Here is a 23,834-nt window from a genome sequence, read left to right as displayed (position 1 = left end):
CTCTCACTCTCTCCATAACTCTACTCTGCGCCGTCGAGAAACATTGCCTTGCTTGATTGAAGTTCTCACAGGCTTGCCATAATCACTCAACTACTCAACCACTCATAAAGTAATCACTCGAAGAATCAAATATTTTTAATGATATCTCCATAATTTAATAATTTATTTTCTGTGTGTCTTAATCCTTTCATTTAACTTAATGAATATGAGAAGGGCTTCTCTGTATCATTATCAAAAAACATCTGATTCTTGTTAAAAACACTCAAGTCTGATAAAATCAATAACTATGCTTATTTTAGCTATAGAACTCTAGAAAAATCTATCTCATGTTCTTCAGCATCTTCTTTATCTACTATTGCTTTCTATCATCATTCAGTAATCAGGTGCAAGTAGTTATTATTCATAATTGTATTGTAATGTATTGTTTGATGCAACACAATAATCATTATCAAATATAACTTCTTGTCAACAATTCTCATAAGAAGTGAATGAGATACAGTTCTCTCATCTGATCTTTGTGTGTAAAGATATCTCACAAAGTTCTCAAAGGCAAATGTCAACAACAAATTGTGAGATTAAGCTTGATCTCAAGAGAGCTCAGTCAAATGCAGGGAGACTAATTCCAGACTATGTTGACTTCAGATATGAAAATGATGTATGAAACACAGACTTGCTGATTCTTTAATAGCATAGCCTCACATCCATGAAATGGCAGCCAAAATGAACATCTTTAACCTGGTAGGATGTTCTGAAATTGATCTCATAGTACAGCCCAAGAATTGAGCAGTGTTGCCTTCTTGTCAAGTTGAGTTTTCCTCTGTTCATCATGTATTTGATCATCTAAGAATGTTTGATATATGTTCATCAATGAGTGTACTATACATGTACAGTATCAATAGAATATTTTATGCAAACTAGTCAAATGACACTGTCAGAGCTCTTGATTTTTGATGCTCACTTCTGTGATACTTGACAGAAGCCATTCACTCTATCTCTCTCTCTTGCTGCACAAGATGGAATCAAATCTAGCATCTTTGAAGCTTGAGCTTATTCATGACATGATAACCAAGATTAGTGATGAACCACTAACAACATCCCAGATGGCCAAGGCTGCTGGCTGCAGCAAGCACGCAATCCAACAAATCCGCTCTAATATTCGGGCACACCCATGCTTGAAACATTACCTCAGAAGGGACATAGCAAAGTTGCCAGCTTGTCCGAGCCGATTCAAACCACCTACTCATAAAACCCTGGAATCCTTTGTAGTCGTTGCGCCTCTTGGAGATCGGGGATGAAACAGGTTACCTGATTCAGTGAGAAGTCATCAATCCGAGACCCTCTACTATTTACAAGTCTCAGGGCAAAACCCGACTCGGCACTTTCAGGAGGGTCGAAGTGTGCATGACACCACTCCTCATTGATGTTTATTCCGTCCACAAGGCACTCGGCAGCCATCGCAGCTGTAGCCTCCTGGGTCTCGATGTAAGAGCGACAGAAACCCCTGAAGAGCGGAGTAAAGCGCGGAAACGGAAGAGTGGCGATCTCGTCTGGCGAAAACGAATCGAGCAGCTCTCGGCTGTATTCCCGTGTGTGCTGATGCTCCTTTTGATATATCACGCATTTCTGCAGAGGGTCTAGGTGGTAGTGTTTATCGGTAAATATGACCACATAGAACCTAGGCTTGGAGTAGGAACGGAAACGAGGGAAACCCTTTTTGTATTGAGTATAGAGGTTATACTTCGTCTTGTCCTCTATTTCAAGCAGACCTTCCTGGGATTCGAATACAGATTTTGCAGCCCCGAGATCATCCGCAGGCACGCAAAGCTCAAGGTCCTACAAGCGCGGAACAGTAAGCATATGGACCTGCGGCGGGAGGCAGATGCGAAGAGAATGGACCTACATGAACGACGCGTGGTGCGTTATTGTAGTTCAGAGCGAATTCGCCTATAATGCAGACAGGAATGCCGGCCTCCTGTAATAGTCCCAGCAGCAGACGGATTTGCGAAAAATCCATGGCGGCGCATATGTCTTGCAGGGAGTGAATCTCGGGAGGGAATGTAATTGCCTGGTATGAAATAGGCACAACTGGGAGTCTTGGGTAGCAGATGGTTAACTGAATTTTGCGTGCATCTGGTCAAACATACCAGTCAGGTAAGCTGCTTACGCGTGAGCCCGTCCTCAATCAGTGACCGAATGGCATGGAAGGCTTTTTTATCCCTTCTAGATGAGACGTCTGGGGTTCCAGATCAATCGGTCTAGTTAATCGTGTCACAATGGGTGTTGTAACAGGCGAAATGTTAGTTGACGGCCGTCTTGTGATGCGTCCTTTCAGCGGAAAACTGGATATATATATACAACAGAACGATTACCTACGTACAGAAACTAGCACTGTCCGTGAATCCTTGGTCTTCAGCGCTCTTTTTCGCCAACCACCCACCACTCCACGTGCCAAAAAAAATTGCCTATATCGAAGAAGCCATCAAGATTTTAGGCATGCAGTAATACGCCGATGCGGTTGTTCGCGTCCTTGGAGAGGGCTTGAACGTAGAGGAACGGAAAGGCTTCAGTATCGGAGTCGAACTCGCGGCCAAGCCCGAACTGTTACTCTTTTTCGACGAACCTAAGTCTGGCCTTGATAGCCCGACGGCCTGGTCCATCTGCAAACCTGATGCGAAAGCTTGCTGACGGAAGGACAAAGCCATCCTGTGCATCATCCACCAACCGTCATCTTTTTTAATGATCGATTGCTTTTTTTTGACCGAAGGGGGGAAAGCGGTTTATTTTGGAGACCTTGGGAAGAACATGAGCACACTGGTCGAATATTTCGAGAAGAAGGGAGCCTCAAAGTGTCCCCTTGACGCCAACCCTGCCGAGTGGATGCTGGAGGTTATTGGTGCTGCTCCTAGTTCCCATACCAATAAAGACTAGCCAGCGATCTAGAACTCTAGCGCAGAGAAGGTTAAAGTGCAACGTTCGCTGGCTGTTATGAAGAGGGAATAGTCGCAGAAGAACCGGGGCTCTCAAGAAGGATCTCCAGAATCCGCAATGCCGCTATGGTACCAATATCTGATTTGCCAACAACGGATGCTTCAACAGTACTGGCGCAATCCAGTATACATTTACTCCAAAGCGTTTATTGCTATTGTCTCGGTAAGTTGTTGTTCAACAGATGGAGGCTATGCCTAGAGTACTTCTCTGCTTGATTTTACGGCTCTCTCTATTTCTTCGGGTATAGGGTATACAATCACTAAATATTCTATAGCCTCTTATTTATTGGTTTCACCTTCTACAAGGCCCCGGTATTACAAAACAAACTGTTCAGGATTTTTATGTTTCTAAACATGTTTCCTATGTTGACACAGCAAAGTATCCCATCTTACATCGCAATGAGATCATTTTATGAGGTATAGTTAGAAAGTCCCTGCTTTTTTTCGCCTGGTACTATCCGATGGGGTTTCAGCGGAAGGATCTTCCACTTTTATGGTTCTACGTTTGGTTCTATGGTAGTTTCCTGTTTCAGGGATTGACCTAGCCGAAACAGCTGGCAATGTCGGCCAGTTGTTATTCTCGTCAACTCTCATCTTCTGCAGGTAGGCATTCAATAAGATGTACTGTCTAGAACCATATGGTAGTTGTTCGCTAATCTTGTAATCACACAGTGTCCTTGCCACGCTGGATGCCATGCCACGTTTGTGGATCTTTCTTTATCACCTCTCCCCATTCATCTACTTTGTTTCCTCTGTTCTTTCCACGGGGTCGCTAATGGTCGTCTCCTCACTCCAGACAAAACTGACATGTGTGAGTATTGCACAATTATGACAACTGACGATTACCTTGAGCATGTCAATATCTATTGTGCAGATCACTGGTCCAACATTGGCATTTTGTTCGCCTTTATTCCTGCGAAAATTGTGGGCGCAGTGTTTTTCTATTGGCTTGTTAGGGTAGTTACCAAAGAAGGGGGGAAAGAAGGAGAAGAAAGAATAGAAATAAAGTACACGAGCGTTTTTCTATTCACTTAGACTTAAACTGTGCCGTTGTATTGTCTCACAGTATGGAACTAGTCAACAGACAAACTACAACTATAAGGATATAACAACAAATAAATTCAGTTATTCATACCAAAAGACAGGCAATAATTAAACCAATGCATTTGACTTGATCACTTGACATGAGGGGGGACGAGAACATGGTAGCTATCTAGAGTATGTTTATACACCGTCTGTTTCCTTGTGTACATTGTTTTGTACAGTACATACTTAGGCAGCACGTACTCCTGATATTCATTTTGCCGGTGTAGCATCGATATACGATCTACATATTGAGTGATAAGTAATATACTCCGCCTACTGAATATAATGATGTATTCAGATATTCGTTAATACCATGCTCATTGTTACCTCTGCAACAATCATGATGTTATACCAGTTCAGAGATGGCAATCCTCGGCAAAAAGCTTGTGTAGAGCATACATCAGAACGTTGATAACGATTAACAATCGCGAAGTTGAGGGGACAGGACAACGAATCAATTTACTGGATGCAAAATCCTCGGATGGAGGAAGGGCATTCATCCAAAGGCCCCATTTGTTGACCTGCTACGGTCCTAAGTTCTGGAGGGCATGAAATTGTATAAGGGTTCAAGACCTGGGTTCGACGACATGGTTAGCTATTCAGTCTTAAGGGAAGGAAAAAACAGTGGTTCAAAACAGAGCCTCTACTCTGTAACTTCTCTTGAGATGCAACTATTTACAATCCCCAAGCGCGCATTGCGCCAACAAGTTCTTCATCTTCATAGCTGACTTCAACTGGGCGTGGAAGGGCTGATAGTTCGTCTGGAGTATTGATCATTATTTGCTGCCGAACAAGCGGGCATCTATCATGCCCAGTGAAATTTACCCTTGTGGATAGCTATTCTGGTACTCATGGTTAAGTTGGCATGAGGTTGGACTTGGAAAGATAAAAGGCGCCGGATTGTGGGTAAGAGGCGGATTAATCATCGCTTGAGCCTCACACGCACGTCTTGCTTCCACTCCGGCACAGTAACCGCCGCCTTTCCTCTCTGCCCACGCTGCCCTCGCCCAATGATCCCTTCCCAACTACGGGCTCCCTCCCGGCGAGATTATTGGATGAGAATCAGCTACTTGCTTTGAGCTTCATCGTTAGTGGGGATGCTTTAGTTTTTTTTCTACCGCCCGCCATCCTTGATCCTTGCTGGCGGTTGGGGTGTTGCTGCGTTGTTTCGGCGCGCATTTTCACTTTCACAGCCTATGAGAGGCGGCGACTAGTTAACTACTTCTGCTTGACAAGCAAAAGAAAAGAACGATGCGCAGCCTGCCTTTCCTTTGCTTGGGAGAAGAGACTGCGTTTTGGGAATCTTGCAAGCCCTGGATTCATGAACTCCCGGTGAAATCCCATCAACGGTATGGTATCGTCAAACGCAGATCTCCAATGACATCATCGCGGGAAAGATAACTAATGGAAGAAGAATAATAAATAGCAACACGGAGCGAGGTGCATCGGCAGTTCGAAGACACTGCCACGCACTTTTCGTGGACTTGGGGGCTAGTGCGATTAGGCTTCCAAATCTAGCAAAGCGAGATGGACACATTCGACTACTGCGTAGACAGGCTTTCAACATCGAAGTTTGCAATAATAGCTCCTTGAAGGGGCCCCAATTGCCTCGCTCCCATGCCAGGCGGGTTCCAAATATTCACGCAAGTCGATCCGCCTCCCTGACAAAGGACCCTTCCTCAGCCAGAAGAGGTCATAAGCAAAAGGGCTTGAGTCGACGTACCGCGTACCGATCTCAAAACCGGAAAGTTCTCCCCCCCCGCCCCCAAGCCACCATGCCACGAATTAGAACATCAAGAAAGCGGAGGAAAAAAGGCAAAAAACTGACAGACAACATTCTATTAATTAGGAAGTAGAACAATTTAAGTCCTTCATATCTTCACACTAAGCAAGGAATGGCTAAAGATTTCATACTCCTTCAAAGTTGAATCGCAGAGCCTGCTCTGTGTTGTTTTGTGCTATGGCAAACGTTTCTAAATATAACTAGTAACGTAGTACATACAATCTTTCGCTGACCCTCCATCTCTCTCTAAAAAAAAGAAAAAAGAAGAAAAAACAGACAGTCACAGGTACAAAAGCAGATACTGATGAGCAATTAGATCTAAACCGGGGAAGTGGAGTCTTATCAGGAGCCGGGGACACCCCACGCCTCTGGAATTATTAATAGTTGCACCCTGTTAAGCAGCAATCTTTGCAGTGCTAAGTCAATAATAGGGTATCCATTGTACAGGACACATGTAACAAATTTCTCAACGCCGAAGCAAAGAAGCTCGCTGAGATTTAGGGTGGAAACCATCAGTTCTTCAAAAGAGGCTACAAAGAATATCTTGTCAAAACATTTTTGCATATCCTCGAGAGCGAGCAACACCACAGCTACTCTGGGGTGGTGATAGTTCTAATAGGATAGGAAGGCATGGATGAACCATCCGACGAGCCGGGATACTTGGGTCGAGAGTTGCCCAGCTCTACACAGCGGAAGAGCTTCGTCCAAGACTGCCCACCGACAACTTTCAACATTGCTAAAAATTAGCTAGCGGCACAGTCCATCGCGGAATCTAACCCCTCTCCCCCTCCTCTCTGCGGATGCTAGAACAGGAATTGATCGCGCTTGTACGGAATAGTGGCGGCGCCGGGGTTGAGCCCATGAACAACGCCTGGTTACGCCTGGTGTAACATGGTGCCGTTTTTCCCTTGAGCGGACGCAGCTTCACTCTTCACCAGCAATCTGAGTTTTGGTTCGAAACCCCCAAACCCCTGGTCAACTCCATGGTAACGAGTTTGCCTCATGCGCAAAGGCACCGGTTTGCCTTGCATAGCTTGGTGACAGCTGGAGCTAAAGCGAAACAAAATCAGATGGGCAGTTACTCCGTACATGCCTTTTTTGATAGTTAACTCCGCTTAAGTCATGAGCGGTTGTGTCGAGATTTACTAACAGCAGCCGTCGTGAACATGAGTTTACCATGAAGCAACGCATTTTTCTTTTTTGCCCTGTTTTTTAATCCATCGCGTTCTAGCTTCAAAAGTAATTAGCCACTTTCGATTGCCTGGTGACATTAGCGCAAGCCAGTGTCCCCAGACCTCGCTGCCCCGCGGTGATCCCAGTTGAACGGAGGATTTCCCCAGCATCAATTATTACGCTGTATTAATGAGGAATTGAGGATGCCCCAGATCCCCCAATGTGGCTGACTCGCAAGGAGTCGCCGTCGGCGCAGGCGAACGATGTTGTTCCGATCCAACTGGCACCTTACAAAGGAGAATTCTTATTGGAGACAAGGGGCTTCAACATTAGTCTACTTACCCCAAAGGACCATAGCAAGCCGTGTAATTTTCTTTGGGTACAGCGTATAACTATGCTATAACAGCATCTTACGTGTTCAGCCAGTCTGAAGCGTCCGGATGTTTGCTTTTGCTCAGTCGTTCCCCTCTAAAACGCTGAAAGCTGTGCCGCAGGATGCTAGTTGAAATTTCACATATTTCTCCCTCGGCACAAAATCCACCATAACGAGTGTCACCATGCCGATTCCAAGAATAACTCAACTCGAAGATCATGCACCCGAGTCTCTTTTGGGTCCCGACTCCCCGGAGTTTGGGTGACGGCAGATCTTGGATGCCGTAAGGAGGAGAAATGATGACGATCCCCGGCCTTGACTTTCCCTTCACAGGGCAGGGCTATCTTGTAGGCTGCTTTCGTAGCCCCTTTATGATTCTAATGCGCCCCAGACATCCTTGCATGTTTCTTGGGCCACTGGGCTAGTTAGAGTCTTGTTCGCAAACTCGCCAGGCACTGCCGCTATCAATTGACCTGGCGAACCAGTTTTGGACAAACAGCCCCCAACGCCCGCATCCTGCCCATGCAGGGGCTGACCAGGGTTGAGCTTTGCATCACTCGATTCGACCAGAGTCGACAACCAATTTTTTTTTTCTTTCTCAGCGTAGAAATTATGACTGGCTGTGCGGCTCTGCGACATCTCCTCGTGTGTTGCTTGCTCGTTTGGTTAATACTTGACGCCGTACTCGATTAACTACCAGGGCCATTAAGTCTAGTTAGGATGGGCCGGTAAGAAGTTTCTTTATATTGAGTGATGATCCCCTCCACATGAATACCTCCGAAGAGCTCACTTATACTCGTATGTCTGACATGACATCATACGTTCATCTTTCTGTCTCTAATAATACCCACTTTTTGCTCAAGCTTCGAAAGCTTCTACGGATGCCACGACCTTGGGGAGGTTGCTGACTTGAGTTGATAATAGTTTGCTTATGTTAAAATGGCAGATATCGGGTTCACCCAAGAGATAAACGACGTTCCTTATATTCGCTTTTCCGGTGATGAGCCATCGAGAGACCCGTACTCTTTATCCATGAATGCGACTACTCTGCCTTTTGTAACAACCCCAGCTAGCTACCCCTATGTTTCTGATACCTGCGAGCTCCGACATGATGCCATAGCGGCCGGAACAACATACACGGAGACTCAATTTCCATACTTGGTAAAGTCTGCCGATAGCTGCTCGCCAATTCCCGCTACGGATGAGATTGCACACGTTAGGTTTTACCAGTTGCACACATTATCAGCCCAGGAGAGCGATGGCGAACCCAGTGGTTTATCTCGTTCAAGCTGGAGATACGAATCCCCAAGCGGATCATGTGGCGGTGAGACAGAAGCCGATTCTAACTTGAGTGAACAGTCGTGGAGCCATGTATATGCATCCCGAGAGTCCCAATGCACCAGCAGTCATAGCCCATTTCCCTCACCTCTAAGTGACACTTTCCAACATCGAGGGCCATCGAACTGTTTCCTCTCCACAAACGTGGAAGGCTCTTATTGTGGAAGTGAACACTCAGTCAGCCTTCGCGAAGTCCAACACTACCCTGATCCAGACCCGGAGGCAGAACAAAGGTTTGAAATCGACTCTGGATGGGCTGGACGATCATTTACCTTCCACGCAAATTTCCCCAAGAGGAGCTCATTTCCTGGAGTCATCAAATCCTCTCTTGCAGACCAAGACGGACAAGAAGTTGGAGAACTTCCAAAGGAGATCAATATCCAAACAGCCTCCCCAATGACCCAAATTCAATCCGAGCAAGTTCCCAGAACAGAGCCGGGGCCGCTCCCACGCAAGCGGACAGCATATTCCATCCAATCTCAACGAAGCATGCCATCACCACCACGGAAATTAAACAATAACCGCAGATCAACGCGCAACCACGTCCTCTCCAAGCCGGCCACAAAACAGGGACGCAAGCTAAAATCAGGGCGGTCTATTCGAGGCCCTTACTCCTCTTGGTCCCAACAGAAGCCCAACGATCGTCAGTTTATCTGCGTATTTGCCCCATATGGCTGCCACAGTACCTTCTCTGCCAAAAACGAATGGAAGCGCCACGTTTCTTCTCAACATCTCCAGCTTGGATTTTACCGCTGCGACGTGGGAAGCTGTAATGTTTCCACCCCAGAGGCGTCATCATCCTGCATTCCGACCTCATCTTCACAAAACCTGCGCTCACCCAATGACTTCAACCGCAAGGACCTTTTCACGCAGCATCAACGACGTATGCATTCTCCGTGGGCGTCATCTAACAGAGTCTCCCCAAGCAAGCAGGAGCAAGATGCCTTTGACAAGAGCCTAGAGAAAGTGCGTAAGAGATGCTGGATTGAGCGGCGGAAAGCGCCGCGGCGGAGTATATGTACCTTCTGCGGCCGGGAGTTTTCTGGCACCTACTGCTGGGATGACCGTATGGAGCATGTTGGGAAACATTACGGGAAGCGCGACGTGGAAACCTGCGAAGATGTTGCGTTGAGAGAGTGGGCGGTCCAAGAAGGGGTTCTGAAGCCGGTTGCTAAGGATAAATGGGTGCTTGCTTCTCCCAAGGAGGCGGCGGAGCGTCGCACCGAGGACTTCCAAAATGCAATGGCGTAAGTGAGCAATGTCGCGTTCTAGGGGCTTATATGATCTTACATGCCTTTTGTTGAATCGACTGATGAATCTTTTTCTTTTGGTTCTGTTTCCACTATTGGGCTTCTCCTACGGCGCGGTGTGCTTTAATGACATGGAAGTGCAGATATATATAGCGGTTGGATACGATTATGATTCATGTGAACTTGGTTGAACGGCTGTTAGATATTTATATATAATATTGAACGCAATAGTTAGCTTTTACTTCTCTCCTGTTCTACTGTTCTGATACCCCGTTAATGATACATGCACTACTACTACGCGGTTCACTCAATTTCAACAGACCACCCCTTAAACTTCGAGTACATGCACATGAGAATCTGTCAGAGTTTCATGATGAAAAAAGAATAAGGCCGTTATGGCTGTATCACTTTGAATTTCCAAACATTTTTGTTGGATTGAGAACCTACACTAACTGCCCCAGGATCGTAACCTCGTTCCACCTTGTAACCTAGGGCTATACGAACCATAATAATAATATCATGGCCCCAGAATAGGGTTACAGGTTAATATCAACAGAATATCAACAGAATATCAAATAGAGCTACATATATATAAGCCCGCAGTAACCAAATAACCCCCCCTCCAAGAGAAAAGAAAGTGAAAAAAAAAGATCAATGCAGCAAGAGACCCGCTATGCACTGCACAGAATGCAGGGTGTTGTCGTATATGTATGTATGTAGGTATGTTGCATTCGACGAATAAGCATGAAGCATAGCTCAACAACGGAGTACGAACAGACGAAGACTAGCAAAACTAGCAGCAGAATGAAATACAATCGATGCAGCATTCACATGCCTCCTCGCAAAGGAAGCAACAACAGAGCGTTGCCAGACTGATATCATAGGAAAAGAGATATTAGTGATACTGTAAATTTTTGAAAGGGAGAGGTGGGTATATAATATATATATATATATATATGTGTGTGTGTTTTTGTGTATGATAATAGACGTACCAGGCCATTAAGCATCCACGTTCTTTATCCCTGGGGGATTCTGGCGGAGGAGCCTGTTGGTATTGCATCTGCATCTATGCGGTGGTTTGTGTCAGGCGTTATTTATGAGCTTGGGCGCTCCGGCAGCAAGGAACGGGAGGGAGGGATAGGATAGAGAATGGAAAACGTACCGGAGGAGGGCCCGGAGGGGGATATCCCTGTTGCGGATAGCCCTGCGGGTAGCCACCGTAGCTAAAGCGGGGACAAAAAACTAGTGTGTTAGGTGGTTGTTGTGATTGTAGAAGGGCGAGCGAGCGGGTGAAGGGGATCGAGGGAAGAACTTACGCTTGCTGGGGAGGTGGAGGCTGTTGCGGGTAATTACCCTGAGAAGCCATGATGATGTCTCTAGATAGAGGAGAGAGCGAGATAGGGGTAAAGTTGTTGGGGTTTAACGCAAGGAGAAAAGAGTAGTCTCTAGATTATAATTTAGAACTGGAGAGAATAATGGTGGTATAGTTTTGCTCGCTTGGGGTCAGCAGACTCGATAGTTGTGTTGGATCGTATAGACGTCTAGACACAGTAGTATCTAGGTGATTATTATTCGAAGAATAACAACAACCTCGCCACCGAGGGAATTTTGGTCGTAACCTTATAAGTCTTATAGATGATGAATCGATTCCGGGGTGGATAATAATGATCTACGCGGCGTAGAACAACCATCGCGCCGTGATAACCCTATTAGCGCCATATTAGCGCCAATTTAGCGCCTAGCCACAGTCCAGCCACGTCGAACCACATACTTAGTCATCCCGCTTGTGCCTGGGCCCTGTCCGCCAGCCAATCACACAATAAGCTCTCCCGCTCAGCCGTCGGATAAATGGCTTCACCGGCGCCCGATGGTGGCATCCCCACAGCAGCAACCAGTAGGAATCGATGGCCCGCGTTCAGCCCTAGACCCTGAGCCCCGCTCTGGTGAGGCTTGACGAGGATCAACAGTTCATCCAAAGGCGGAAGGAAGCGCCCTGAGCTAGCCAATCAATCCCGAGGCAGATCCATTAAAATGGTCAGCTGGACACAGAATTGAATATCATGATCACCAGACTCCGCACTCCCGCAGCAACAGCGATTCGGGCATTCCTTGTGCGTATTATTATTATTATTATTATTATTCATGCACGTTTGTTAATTATCTTGCTAGTGCAGCGTGTAGATTACACATGTACAGCGTTGGGATAAAGCCACTCGAAAGAGGCGGAAAGAGGGAGGGAGAAACATGTTTTAGATTTTTCAGTATCTGGAACTTTAAAAAACCCGGGTGGACGGATCAATGTCGTAGGAAGGAGTTAGTTGTTTTTTTTTTTTTAAAAAAAAAAACATTACAATAGGTACTATTAGCATTATTTCAAAAAGTGCCGCAGAGGGGAACCGCGCTAGCTACTATGTTTCAGCGAGCACATAGAAATCAGAAGGGGGGGAGAGATTCAAAAATAAGGAAAATCGAAGAGGAAAAACGTAGGTTATACATAAAACTACTGAATCGCGGGAGATTTTCAGGCGATTATTGAATAGACCAGGGCAAGATATATATTTAGGGAATAAAAGAAAAGAAAAGAAAAGTAGAAAATAGAAATAGTAGATAGGTAAACCATCATACTCGTTACAGTCATCATTCAAAGTACGTTAAAAAGTAGATTCGTAGTCCGCTAACATGGTGAGATGTTGGACGGATGATAAGAATCCGAAGGAAAGAAGTGTGGAGGCAATAAATGCTCCAGCTTGGAAAATGAGAAAATTAAGATTAGACAAAGTGAAAGAGGAACAGAGAAAAAGAGAAAAAAGTACACGAAAAAGTAGAATGAGAAAAAAGAAAAAAGAAAAAGAAAAGAAAAGAAACGAATTAGACAAGTCGAAAAAGAAGAGAAAGCTGAAATAGAAGTAGAGGAGATTGAAATAGAAGAAGAAATTTTGGGCTCGTAGACCAACGGTGTTCTACAACATAACGGGAATAAAGGGGTCGAGCCCACCCAACTGATGAGCATCGAACAGAGACGGATCGAAGAAGGATGATGAATCAAGAACATTCATCGACATTTGTTCAACACCATCATACCCACTAGGGAACCCCTGACCATAGAGATCTGAGTTCGAAGTCGTCGCGTTGAGGTCGTCAAGGTCGATAGTCATCGTTGAGTAAAGATCTGTGGTTGTTTCTGGTGTGATAGAGACCTCGTCCGATTGACTTGGGTTTCGGCTGTCGTTCTGGTCTTGGGAGTCATTTGTGTAGCCCTTGCTGTCGTTGGGTTCGGAGGGACTGGCAGCGATATTTTCCTCAGCCACGTTGTCACTGTCGATGACGTTGTCGATGACATATTCTTCTCGTTGTTCCATCCAATGCTTTAGCACATCCATGGGAGGAAGAACGCCGCCACCTTTACCACCGCGTTTTTCGCTGTCTTTTCCGCGGCCTCCGCGCCCACGCTGACATGGGTTGAAGTGGGTGCGTCGAAGGTGAGCGGCGGCATTGTAGTTGGCGCCGTACCGTTTTCCGTTACGGCAAGCCTTGCAGTTTGCGAGGAACTGCTTGTCAGGCGAGATGTCAACACACACCCAGACTTTGCGGACCATTGAGTGGACACGCTCAACGTGCCTCCTCAACTCGTGTTCGCCGTGAAAGCCATCTGGGTGTTCCTTGCAGTTACCACAGTAAGTCTTCGTTCTGGCGGGACGGTGAACAGAGGCTTTTGGAATTGCGGCTACTTCTCGTGACGTGCCATCTTCCGACGAAATCCTAAGCATTGTGTGCTCTGCAACTTTTGAGTGTGAAGCAGTTTTCTTTTCTTGTTTTGGGGCGATACGCCGTGTGCCTTGCACAATTTGCTCCTGAGTCCTCCGCACAGCCCTAGACTGATTTGACAGCGACGAGCTATCGCTCGCGCTAGACAGAGAATGCTTCATCTCAGAAGATGAAGGAGTTAAAGAAAGGGGGGATGAGGACGACGGGGAACAAGCAAGGGAAGTAGAAGGAGAAATGTTAGGGAAAGCAGGCCTGGATTCAGGCAACGATTGAGAAAAAAAGCGAACATTATTCATGTTACTACTCGAACGAAAATTCGAAATAGGAGATGGGGCAATGCAATAATTAGCGTCATTGTTTATGTTTAATGACTGATGAGAGAGATGAGAGGAAGAAGAATGATCATCTAGCGTTGCCAGATTGTTAGGCACTGATCCGGTCGAATCGAACCGGATCATACCCATTCCTCCGCAGAGAGAATCTGTTGTTGCAGTTCGACTCATCTCAACAGCTGCGGTCGAGTTACTTCTCGAATAATTTCGAGATGGTGGGGGAACCAAACCGTCAGAGAAGGGGGTGGTATACTGCCACTTCTCGTTGCTCAACGGGGAGGACTCGGGGCCGGGCTCAAACATGAATGGTGAGTCAGGAAGACCATCCAAAGACTGCTGCTGGGCGTACTCCGAAGGGGAGTATTCGTGAATATTGCTGATGTTTAGCTGTTGGGCTTGGAGGGAATACTGTTGCTTAGGAGCCAAAGGTGTCGGGGGGGTAGTGGCCGAAACCGGGACGCCTAGTGAGTGTGGAGATGACACATTGGGGAGCTTTCCGGCTTTCTGGAGTGGTGAACCCCCGTTTCGCGACCTGGTCGAGAGGCGACGGTTCACACGGACAGTGGCAGGAGATGCACGTTGGGGAACTGGGCGACTTGGATCAACCGCGGTTTGAGATTCCGGAGTCTACATGCAGCCGATGTTAAACCAGTGAAGAGGAGACAAGAAGAAGGGACATGAAAACCAAAGAAGTGGTGACCTACGGTGGCTCGCCGTTTGGCTGGAGGTGATGCTGAAGCTATCGTGCGCGGCACATCTTCCCAGGATCGTTTGGCAGCAGGGTCCGGGGTTCCACTCGCATCGCCGTTTTTCAACGTGTTTCCGGCGAGTACATTTTGATGAGGCATGAATGAGATGAGGAGTTGGCTCCAAAGTTGTTCACGTTCCAACTCGGGGAGATGTGCATTGTTGGCCAAAAAGACGTTCCGGGAGGAGGTGAGAGCCGATGTGAAGAGGCTATCGTCGAAAGTAGGGGCCATGGCTATGTTTAGATGTGCCTCAAATCGTGTTATCTAAGTGTTGTAGTTGGAGTCGTGGTTGTGGTTGTGGTTGTGGTGGATGTGGTTCCGGTCCTGGTCCTGGCTCCTTGAAGGAGTTACGAGAGAGAGGGATTTTGGGGAGAAGGCAGGTAATCTGGGTTGTATTAATTAATATTCAGTTTTTCCCCAAAAGCGAGGATCAGTATTATTGAATTGACATACAAGAGGGATAGATAGTCAGAGAGAAGACTTCCTGATCTTCTGATCTGATAGCGAAGCCTTTGCAGGACTGTCCTGACAAAATGTCTGTATGTATTTCGGGAGGGAGTGAAAGGGAAGGCCGAGAGAAGAGCAATCGGCGGAGGGCGAAGAGAGGACAAGCAGGACTATAAAACGGAGCAGAAATTCCTTCTAGCTGGATTGGGGGATGCAGCCGTGCATGAAGCCGCAGCCAATACGAGCATGTCGACGTTGAATAACCATGAAGTTATTAAGGCAGTGATTGGAGAGTGAACCCGCAGGGCCACTAAGGATGAAGGAATGATGAGAATTGGGACTGGTTTGACCCGGTGCAGGATCCTCGTATCGCGACATCAATAATAATTATTATTATTGGGATCCGGCACAAAGACACAAAACAAACCCGGGTTCGACTCTCTGGCTGGCAGTTCCAGTTGGAAATAGTTACGGGAGCGTATTCTGACAGAACCTTCGTCCCTTTGTCCAACCAATACACTTCCAGCTAACTAGTTACTGCTAGCTACTGCCAACCAGGACTCCAATGGACCCGCAGCTTCAAAGTGAGGCGACCAAAGGAACGTCGTCCTGCCGCAAAATCGGGCGACGGTTGGATTGTGAATGGGCCTGGTTTTTGGCCCGGCTGCTTAGGGAGTTGCCGGCCAGTTGTCGAATGAACATGGGCTCCAATAATAATTGATCCAATTCTCGCCCGTGGGTCATGATGGGTTTTTCTTGTTCCTATTATCAACAAGATGGTGCCCCACCAAACCGTTCTCTCTTTTCTCTCTCTCACCATCACAACAGTCCTGGCTGAGAAAGCTTTAGACCTTCCCCTGCCGCCTTCACATTCGTCCCAAGGGGGGGGGGATTCTCTCAGGATCATTTACTCTATACACCGTACGGAGTATACTCAAGTGATAGGCCTCCAGAGAGTTCCTACATCATCTGAGACGACGAGGAGAACTGCGGAACTGCGGAACAGCGGATAGCCCAATTCATTATATCCCTAGGTTACTACTATTGTCGACGCCAGGACAAGAATCCGCTGCAGTGTTTGGCAAAATGTCCATTCTTTCTTCCAGCATGCATCGATTCGTCCCTTGAAACGGTTGAAGTGAAACGCCCAAATACAGTGCGTGACTGGCGCATAACACACAATGATGCCCTTTCCCTGAGGGATTAGTTGCGTTGTCAATTATCCCGTGTCGTCTAATGTTTTGTCCGGAGATGAAAATGCCCATTGAAGTCCATGCATTAGAGCTAACCTCGTGAGCTGTTTGGGGTGCTGATGGGGGCCAACGACCCCATGTACCAGGGCTTACTGGATGTGAGCCTGCCACGTAGCCGCCGATGTATGCAGCGTCAAGCGTCGAAGTTGCACGCCAAGCCGGGGAGACATCTGCAAACCAGTCATGACCAAGCGGCCACTACAATTCAGTGACGCCGTGCTCTGACCAGATTGAACGGACACCTCGTTTAAAATGATGTGGATCTATGCGATGACCCTCGCAAATCAGGGACAGTCGTGCTTGCTATTGCGACAGCAGGACAACCTTGGAACTTCCGGGAACCGGAGTCACATGCCCCCATGCTCCCCTCAATCAACTTATCTTTGACACTTGCTCGACAAGCTTGCAATCCGTCCAACAATATCATCCTCCTCGAGGAGTGCCGGTGGCACGCCGCTTTACTGACCATGCTGCACCTGAGGGAGGCGAGGCTTGGTGAGATACTACTGGGTAATCGCCCATGACCCTTGAGGTTTGGGGCCCTCTTTGCGTGTGCTTAGACCATCCAGATAGCAAGATTGAAGGGTGATGAGTGTCTACTAGTAGCAGTAATTCCCAGCTCTTGGTAAAAGAAGGGGCCATGTCAAGCCCAAGCGCTTAATTAATGGTTGATGGTTGCAGCTTGCCTAGAGCCATCCTCTAGGCTGAAAGCAACAGCGCTCTTCTTAAAGTCATTCATTGCCTCAATTCATGGCGTCAGCTGTTCTGCTAACTAAACCTCTCTTGCGAAGCCAAAAAAAAAAGGGATAACACTCAGGCATTTACAATACCTATATCCAAAGTAATTCCACCCAATCCGACAAGCGATAGAATGTCAAGTCTCCGACTCTGAGTTGCCTTAGACACTTTGACGCTGCGAAACTCTGGCAGCTAGCATAGCAAACCCTCAGGACTACACGATCGGCTGAATCTGTGCCATCGTTCTCGAGTATGTCGCGGCACAAGCTTTTCTTGATGAAAAACACCCAACCACTAGGCAAACGGAAGCCTAATGAGAACAATGATTACACCCTGGGAAGAGTGGGGAACCACAATGTTGCCATAGCTGTCTTGCCTGATGGAGAGTATGGCACTTCCTCTGCAGCAACAGTGGCAATGGTGTTTTGTTTTCCCAACATTAGAACGGCCTGATGTCGGCATTGGCGGCGGCGTCCCAAGTCAGCATGATATCCGCCTGGGTGACATTGTGGTGATCAGTCCGCGGGATGGGATGGGTGGGTGGTGGGTTCCAGTATGACTTCGGCAAAACGATTCATGTGGATAATTTCATACAGACAGGGGTTTTGAACCAGCCGCCAACAGTCCTACAGGCTGTGAATAGACTCAAGGCACATTTTGAAAATGAAGGTCTTGAGCTCATGAAGGTTGTCAACAGTGTTCTTGAGAAGAAGCCGAGGTTACAAAAGAAGTATAAGCGACCAGAACCAAGTAGTGACAGGCTATATAAACCTGGATTCATTCATCCCCTAAACATTAAACCAAGCTGTGCGGTAGTCTGTGGTGATCATCCATCAAAGTTGACAGTTCGTGCCCAACGGACTGAAGATGGTGATTATCCAGCAATCCACTATGGTTTAACTTTCCCTGTCTGGTAATTCGCGGAATATGCGACTATTCAGAGTCTCACAAGAATGAGGAATGGCAACGATATGCAGCGATGGTGGCAGCTGCATATGCTAGAGATCTTCTCTACCGCCTCCGTCCAGGGAACGTGGAGGTTGAGAAGCCGATCAGGGATATCCTTTCTTCTGGTGAGTCTGGCTCAGTCGATACTCCTTCAAATCATCCCGCTAATCAATGTTTTAAGTTGAGCATAGGGTGAATCAACTGCAGCAGACTTCTCAAAAAATAGCTTGTGCCGTTAAACACCTGGGCAACGAGACAAACAAAGATAGATCGAACGCTGGTTATCACCGCCAGACAACAAAATGTGCAATCCGCTTGGAGCCATAATTCATGGCCATTCTCCATTGGAGATTCGACCGACATTACAGCGAATACATGCCTCTCCCCATCCATGGTCAACCCTCTTCTTTCTTGTTTGGCCCTTTCCATGGTGATATTCCTTTGCCATATCCACTTCTATCAGTGGAAGATATTGAAAACCACTCTAATTTTCACAATGAGCATCAATCTGGAATCAAAAATCCACAACATCCCAATCTACCACATCTGTGATACACCACTCTCTCTGCTCACTATATCAGCTTGTTGAGGATCTCTGTGCCTCAGAGTTCATTATGATGGGCTATGAGTGTGAATACTTTTTTTCCACTGCAAGCCTCACTAGTCATTGGCTTGCATTTCAGACTCTCAGGCCAAAGATCCCGCCTATTAAGCTATTCTTGCCAGCATGGTGGAAGCACTGGTGGATGCATTCAAAGAAGACTAGAACACAGAATTCACTGAAATAACACAATGGACAAATTCAAACAGCAGAGTTTCAATTTCATGAGAGAAGAGACCTCATTCTGAACTTCAAAGATTGGCCTTTATTGCACAGTCCCTGGATTTCCATGAGACTGGCTTCAGTGACATGACAGTGGAGCAACCTTTCTCCAAAAGAAACATCAGAGTGCCGAATGGAAACTTGTACACACTATAGTGATTAAGATTTATACAGTGAAAAATTTGAGGGTTCAGTAAATTTATCGGCAAAAGCTCTGACTCCAACATACAGGTAGTGTGGCTGGCTCAATCCACAGAGAGTCTCCATGTATCCTTCTGTACCATGGCTACTAGCTAGGAGCCGCAAAGCTCAATCTGCTTGAACATTAGAGAGAAAGACATTTTAGTTTCTATAAGCTGAGGTGTGAGGACTGAATGGATAGACAATTGATGACACTGCAGGGCATAGCACTCTTAGAGGGAGGATTCTGGTCGCAATTCTAAACAAGGACAGCCAGATGCGGTTTACTTTCCTTAAGGCAGGTGAATGTTGTGCAGGAGGTACAATCACTTCTCTATTTTCAGACCTGTTATCTGTCAACAGTATGTAACATAAATCAGTTGAATGATCACTCTTGTTCATATTCTTTTCAATGAAGAACATATACAGAGCATACTAACTTCTCAGTGTATTCAGATTTTTAAATTCTCCTTGCCAGGATGAAAAGAGAGAAGAAATCAAAGAAGCCTGTATATGACTATTCTCTTCATGACTTTCATAAGGCTCCATATGCCTGGGTAAGAACAGATTAAATCCGTAGAGTCATAGAATATATTATAGTTCATGTGTGAAGGTTGTTCTTATTATTCACAACAGATGAGGATAATTTTTGATAAAGGGAAAAGACACTCAACAGAAAGCAAGTAACTTGAAAATCACAGACATGAGCAGGGTCAAAGGGTGAGAAGAGTTGGCTCTATCTAATATGAAATGAAAATAAAGGAGTTGTTGACTAGAGTACAGAGAGAGAGAGTGCTCCCTGTTGCTTCCTCCATTAGTTAACTACAGAATAGACAGCAAGACATTTTGCACACGTGACAATCCCCCAATCCACCGGCTTCTTGACATCATCGGTTGTTTGTTCCTTCAGCCATGGATTTTGTTTGTGGTTATCAACACGCTTTGTTCTATCTGCCGTTTCTAATTCATTATTCAAGAGCTCCTTCACTCTAATATTTCTGCATTTCTGTACAGGCAAATTACAGTATTTATCTAATCCCTAGCAACCAACACTCGTCGGGTCTCCTATCATGGCTAACTCTCTCCCCAAATCCTACTTCTCTGACACCGACACGCTCTATCTCTTTACCTCCCTGACTGCAGGCTCATCCCACATAATCACAGCCACCTCGCGAGTGGAAACAATCCTAAAAGCCAACAAAATTCAGTTTCGGGCTGTTGATGTTGCCACAGATGAGGAAGCCCGCACAATGTGGCGTAGGCGGTCAAAGGGGAAAAGCCTGCCCGTGCTGGTGAGGGACGAGATGGTCGTTGCGGTGAGTGGCATTTTTACTTGTATATTACATATATTGGGTGTATATTTATACACGGGTGCATATGTCGTGGCTGACAGAACCATGCTTAGGATTTAAAAGAGATTGAGGAATGGAATGAATATGGGGAACTCAAAGAGCAACTGCAGATTTCGCAGTCTAAAAGTAGCCCCATACCGTCGGCCACGACTACTGCTTCGTCAAAACCGGATATTACTGCCCCCTCAGTCACAGCCGCTGCAACTTCAGTTCCCAGAGAATCCACTCCCTCACGAATCCAAATACAAGAGCCCCCCCCGTCAAGGGAATCACATACGGAAGATCGCATCACGCTCGCTTTACGACAAGCCGGGGAAGAGGCAGCTTCAAAAGCTAAGGACAACACAAGAACAAACCTAGCCGCCAAATCGATCTCAACACAGCCTGAATCAAAACAGCCGGAATCACAACAGTCTGAGGCTACGACTGCCCAAGGGCCCTCGGCTGCATTAGAGCAGGAGAGTCCTAAAACTCCCGAACCTGAAGCGAAGCGGAGCCCGGAATCCCTGGAGGCACCGAAAAGTGCACTAGAGCGTATAAAAGAAATTCGTCAAAGCATCTCGGCTGACAGACCGTCACTCTCTGGGGTAGCTGCCGAATCCACTGCTGACTTGAAGGTAAACAGCCCCGAAGGAGTGTCCATGCCGGTGCATCATCGTGGGTCTGTGGTCTCTGCCACGTCGCCCAGCGACCAAGACCAGCTTGTCGAAGAGCTTAGTACATTGCAGGAAGGGGCCATACTTGAGGATGAAGGAAAAGCTGAGAAGCCAGATGCCGTTCCTGCAACCGAACACGTCGAAGGGAAGGAGAATGATGCGGGAGAGGGAGCAGATTTACCCACTACAAAGCAAGGATGAAGGTAGCACGGAGAAGAAAGTGGGCGAAGGAGAGACCACCGCAGAAACCTCGGAAGACTGAGTCTGAAGTGGGTTATGAGGAGGCTACGAGAGCTAATCCAGGATTTATACGCTTAGCTAAAATGATAGAAAATAACCCCTTTAATCAGGATAATTCACTAGCTGCTGCTCTGCTTGTGCGGTGATCCCTATCTTTATATCACATCTGGGTGTATTGCACCTTTGATCCTTGATACAAACGCCACAAAGACATTTAAAGGGCTATTCCCGAATTCCTTTTCCCTTTGCGGGTCTCTTAGGCGCAACCGCCCCAGCAACATTTTTGTATGTACAGTACGGTATTGAGAGTATTTACGTCTTCTACATCGGCTGTTTCTGCTTATTCCCTGCAAAGCATCAATTCTATCTAACCTTCATGGACTTCGCATTGGCCTCCTCAAGTGGACTTTTTCCTCTGATCCTCAACCGCATTCCTTAGTAATTTAATTACATGCCCAGGATTCTGTGCATGAAATACAGCCGACCCAGCAACAATCACGTTGGCCCCAGCGTCCGCCGCTAGTTTCACGGTGTCCTCTCCCAGACCCCCGTCGACTTGAATGTTAATCTTGGGATACCGTGCTCGTAGCGCCCTGACCTTCTCCAATTGAGACTCCATGAACTTTTGTCCGCCAAATCCGGGTCTCACGGTCATGATGAGAACCATCTGTGGAGGATTATTGGTTAGTATTAGATCGAAATGCCAGAGTCCAATCGGAAACGGGCAATTTTGGATATCGTACAAAGAGGTTATTTATTATATTTGTTATGGCGGTAGCGAGCGGTTATGGTAGACTCACATCAGGTGTGTCCAATTCATCTTTCTGATCAAGTATATCCCACAACACATCAACGTCCGTCTCTGGCTTGATAGCTATACCAGCTCGCATACCGCAATCATGGATATACCGAATAAGCTCGGTGGGACTGGTGCGGCGCGTTGTGGAGTTATCCATTGGGTCTTTCGCGGCGGTTGACGCGACGGCTGCTTCATAATGGAAACAGTATAAGTTGCAACCTGCTTTCTTGAACTCTTTCACCCATTTCTGTGGCTATGTGGGTGACATCATGCGCAGTAACAGGAGGGGGATTTCAATGCTGTTTTGGCGCCGGACACACAACCCTCCCCCGGCCGCCGTTTGTTGGGTGGCTGGGTGGGGGGTTGTGGGGCGCAGCAACCCCTCCTCTCTCGCAGCAGATGAGTTAGCAAATTATTCTTTTCCAATAAAATTGGATTGCAGGCTGCCTGTTTTCATGGTATCGTGAATTAACAACAAAGCGGAATTGAAACTATTCAAACAGCCCTGGACCTAGCAACTGGCAAATACAATGGGAGGTTGGGGAAGCGCCTCCAAAGTCAAATATTACGCCCGCGCTCATTGGATACCGTCCAATATTGAGTCGATATATGTTAAAAATGAACAAATAAATGAATAATTAATAAAAGCCAATTCAAAGAATAGGAAAAAGAAAAATGATAATCCGATAAAAAACACAACTCTGTGGTCATCGAGAGAAACAGATTACTCGACGGCTGAGGGGGATTATAGCAAACCAAAACTCACCTCTGCAATCATCATATGGCAATCAAAGGTACCTTTCTCACAGTGTTTATTAGGCTCGGCTACATGTTTCCGGATTTTGGTTACAACGGGCGGGCCAAAAGTGATATTGGGGACGAAATGGCCATCCATGATATCCACATGAATCCAATCACCTCCCCAGTCCATCACATCTGAACATGCTGACCCAAGGGCGGCAAAATCTGCCGATAGAATGGACGGAGCAATGATAGCTGGCGGCGTCATGGTTGGAAGAGGAGGAGGAGGAGGAGGAGGGGAGGAGGGCGGACAGATGGCGAATGAGTGGGCTGGAAGAGAGGACAGATGGACTCCTATAGAACGAATATGGACGCGAGGAAGAAAAATAAATAAATAAATAAATAAACTGATCAAGGAATCCTAGGCAGAGAAATAGAGAGGTGAGATGATGCGAGTAGCAAGAACAAGTTAAGCTGACCTCGGGGAGGGGTAAAGCTCTCGCGGGCAATAGAAGAGACAACCTAGGTAGTTAATAGTTAATTAATAACTAACTAAGAAGAAGAAGAAGAAGAAGAAGAAGAAGAAGAAGAAGAAGAAGAAGAAGAAGAAGAAGAATAAGAAGAAGAGAGTTGTCACCAAGACGCAATTAAATGCTATCTACAATAATAACAATGCTCAATTGCTGCACTTTCTGCAATTTCTGCAATTTCTGCCCCGCCATTTCCGAAGGAATAACAAGGAAACTCGGAATGCCGAGGCTATCCCTGATTGGGAAAGGCAAATCTTACACAATTTAAACTAAGTTAACCATCAGTCCAGT

General features: G+C 46.5%; 7 protein-coding genes across 11 annotated transcripts; 3 read left to right on the top strand and 4 right to left on the bottom strand.

Annotated features, from left to right (window-relative positions):
* Positions 1 to 562: 562 nt before the first annotated feature.
* BDBG_00016 lies at positions 563 to 2,990 on the bottom strand. 3 transcript variants are annotated; one of them, XM_031719694.1, is made up of 4 exons: positions 2,378 to 2,990; positions 2,165 to 2,255; positions 1,901 to 2,085; positions 563 to 1,833 (listed from the first exon to the last, which is right to left on the bottom strand). In XM_031719694.1, the coding sequence occupies exons 3-4, from the start codon at positions 2,012 to 2,014 to the stop codon at positions 1,237 to 1,239; spliced, it is 711 nt and encodes a 236-aa protein (XP_031575559.1). In that variant the 5' UTR covers positions 2,015 to 2,085; positions 2,165 to 2,255; positions 2,378 to 2,990; the 3' UTR covers positions 563 to 1,236. The 3 variants fall into 3 exon arrangements, with proteins under 3 accessions (XP_031575559.1, XP_031575558.1, XP_002628770.1); XM_031719693.1 differs by having other exon boundaries at positions 1,901 to 2,093; positions 2,165 to 2,990; XM_002628724.2 differs by having other exon boundaries at positions 1,901 to 2,990.
* A 1,943-nt stretch (positions 2,991 to 4,933) lies between these two features.
* Positions 4,934 to 10,450, top strand: BDBG_00015. 2 transcript variants are annotated; one of them, XM_031719692.1, is made up of 3 exons: positions 4,934 to 5,422; positions 5,488 to 8,130; positions 8,327 to 10,450. In XM_031719692.1, the coding sequence occupies exon 3, from the start codon at positions 8,342 to 8,344 to the stop codon at positions 9,989 to 9,991; it is 1,650 nt and encodes a 549-aa protein (XP_031575557.1). In that variant the 5' UTR covers positions 4,934 to 5,422; positions 5,488 to 8,130; positions 8,327 to 8,341; the 3' UTR covers positions 9,992 to 10,450. The 2 variants fall into 2 exon arrangements, with proteins under 2 accessions (XP_031575557.1, XP_031575556.1); XM_031719691.1 differs by having other exon boundaries at positions 4,969 to 5,422; positions 5,488 to 10,450.
* On the bottom strand, positions 10,112 to 11,783 carry BDBG_16038 (uncharacterized protein). The gene is made up of 4 exons (XM_031724073.1): positions 11,307 to 11,783; positions 11,153 to 11,213; positions 10,983 to 11,056; positions 10,112 to 10,862 (listed from the first exon to the last, which is right to left on the bottom strand). The coding sequence occupies exons 1-4, from the start codon at positions 11,354 to 11,356 to the stop codon at positions 10,784 to 10,786; spliced, it is 264 nt and encodes an 87-aa protein (XP_031575555.1). The 5' UTR covers positions 11,357 to 11,783; the 3' UTR covers positions 10,112 to 10,783.
* A 325-nt stretch (positions 11,784 to 12,108) lies between these two features.
* On the bottom strand, positions 12,109 to 15,893 carry BDBG_00014. 2 transcript variants are annotated; one of them, XM_002628722.2, is made up of 3 exons: positions 15,290 to 15,893; positions 14,792 to 15,221; positions 12,109 to 14,714 (listed from the first exon to the last, which is right to left on the bottom strand). In XM_002628722.2, the coding sequence occupies exons 2-3, from the start codon at positions 15,065 to 15,067 to the stop codon at positions 12,951 to 12,953; spliced, it is 2,040 nt and encodes a 679-aa protein (XP_002628768.1). In that variant the 5' UTR covers positions 15,068 to 15,221; positions 15,290 to 15,893; the 3' UTR covers positions 12,109 to 12,950. The 2 variants fall into 2 exon arrangements, with proteins under 2 accessions (XP_002628768.1, XP_031575554.1); XM_031719690.1 differs by having other exon boundaries at positions 12,109 to 15,221.
* A 1,760-nt stretch (positions 15,894 to 17,653) lies between these two features.
* Positions 17,654 to 18,549, top strand: BDBG_00013 (uncharacterized protein; the record flags this gene model as incomplete). Its single annotated transcript, XM_031719689.1, has 4 exons — positions 17,654 to 17,827; positions 17,871 to 18,144; positions 18,216 to 18,347; positions 18,404 to 18,549. The coding sequence occupies 4 exons, from the start codon at positions 17,654 to 17,656 to the stop codon at positions 18,547 to 18,549; spliced, it is 726 nt and encodes a 241-aa protein (XP_031575553.1).
* A 1,503-nt stretch (positions 18,550 to 20,052) lies between these two features.
* On the top strand, positions 20,053 to 23,591 carry BDBG_00012 (uncharacterized protein). The gene is made up of 2 exons (XM_002628720.2): positions 20,053 to 20,541; positions 20,631 to 23,591. The coding sequence occupies exons 1-2, from the start codon at positions 20,296 to 20,298 to the stop codon at positions 21,432 to 21,434; spliced, it is 1,050 nt and encodes a 349-aa protein (XP_002628766.1). The 5' UTR covers positions 20,053 to 20,295; the 3' UTR covers positions 21,435 to 23,591.
* Positions 20,386 to 23,594, bottom strand: BDBG_00011 (ribulose-phosphate 3-epimerase). The gene is made up of 3 exons (XM_031719688.1): positions 23,039 to 23,594; positions 22,274 to 22,525; positions 20,386 to 22,140 (listed from the first exon to the last, which is right to left on the bottom strand). The coding sequence occupies exons 1-3, from the start codon at positions 23,279 to 23,281 to the stop codon at positions 21,871 to 21,873; spliced, it is 765 nt and encodes a 254-aa protein (XP_031575552.1). The 5' UTR covers positions 23,282 to 23,594; the 3' UTR covers positions 20,386 to 21,870.
* Positions 23,595 to 23,834: the final 240 nt, after the last annotated feature.

The sequence above is a fragment of the Blastomyces gilchristii genome (assembly GCF_000003855.2).
Source record: "Blastomyces gilchristii SLH14081 genomic scaffold supercont1.1, whole genome shotgun sequence".
In the NCBI taxonomy this organism is placed as follows: Eukaryota; Fungi; Ascomycota; class Eurotiomycetes; order Onygenales; family Ajellomycetaceae; genus Blastomyces; species Blastomyces gilchristii.
Note: the sequence above shows the minus strand (reverse complement) of the source record. Positions and strands in the feature narration are given on the sequence as shown.

What these genes read in the sequence shown, in the direction of transcription:
- BDBG_00014 (XM_002628722.2), bottom strand. Translation starts at nt 15,067, where the DNA reads ATGGCCCCTACTTTCGACGATAGCCTCTTCACATCGGCTCTCACCTCC. An exon ending in CAGCCAAACGGCGAGCCACC is followed by an intron (nt 14,715 to 14,791) that starts GTAGGTCACCAC and finishes GGCTGCATGTAG; the next exon opens with ACTCCGGAATCTCAAACCGC.
- BDBG_16038 (XM_031724073.1), bottom strand. Translation starts at nt 11,356, where the DNA reads ATGGCTTCTCAGGGTAATTACCCGCAACAGCCTCCACCTCCCCAGCAA. An exon ending in CCTCCACCTCCCCAGCAAGC is followed by an intron (nt 11,214 to 11,306) that starts GTAAGTTCTTCC and finishes TCCCCGCTTTAG; the next exon opens with CTACGGTGGCTACCCGCAGG. An exon ending in CGTGGATGCTTAATGGCCTG is followed by an intron (nt 10,863 to 10,982) that starts GTACGTCTATTA and finishes CTATGATATCAG; the next exon opens with TCTGGCAACGCTCTGTTGTT.
- BDBG_00015 (XM_031719692.1), top strand. Translation starts at nt 8,342, where the DNA reads ATGGCAGATATCGGGTTCACCCAAGAGATAAACGACGTTCCTTATATT.
- BDBG_00011 (XM_031719688.1), bottom strand. Translation starts at nt 23,281, where the DNA reads ATGACGCCGCCAGCTATCATTGCTCCGTCCATTCTATCGGCAGATTTT. An exon ending in GCCATATGATGATTGCAGAG is followed by an intron (nt 22,526 to 23,038) that starts GTGAGTTTTGGT and finishes TCACCCACATAG; the next exon opens with CCACAGAAATGGGTGAAAGA. An exon ending in ATGAATTGGACACACCTGAT is followed by an intron (nt 22,141 to 22,273) that starts GTGAGTCTACCA and finishes AATCCTCCACAG; the next exon opens with ATGGTTCTCATCATGACCGT.
- BDBG_00012 (XM_002628720.2), top strand. Translation starts at nt 20,296, where the DNA reads ATGGCTAACTCTCTCCCCAAATCCTACTTCTCTGACACCGACACGCTC. An exon ending in GGGACGAGATGGTCGTTGCG is followed by an intron (nt 20,542 to 20,630) that starts GTGAGTGGCATT and finishes AACCATGCTTAG; the next exon opens with GATTTAAAAGAGATTGAGGA.
- BDBG_00016 (XM_002628724.2), bottom strand. Translation starts at nt 2,014, where the DNA reads ATGGATTTTTCGCAAATCCGTCTGCTGCTGGGACTATTACAGGAGGCC. An exon ending in ACGCACCACGCGTCGTTCAT is followed by an intron (nt 1,834 to 1,900) that starts GTAGGTCCATTC and finishes CCGCGCTTGTAG; the next exon opens with GACCTTGAGCTTTGCGTGCC.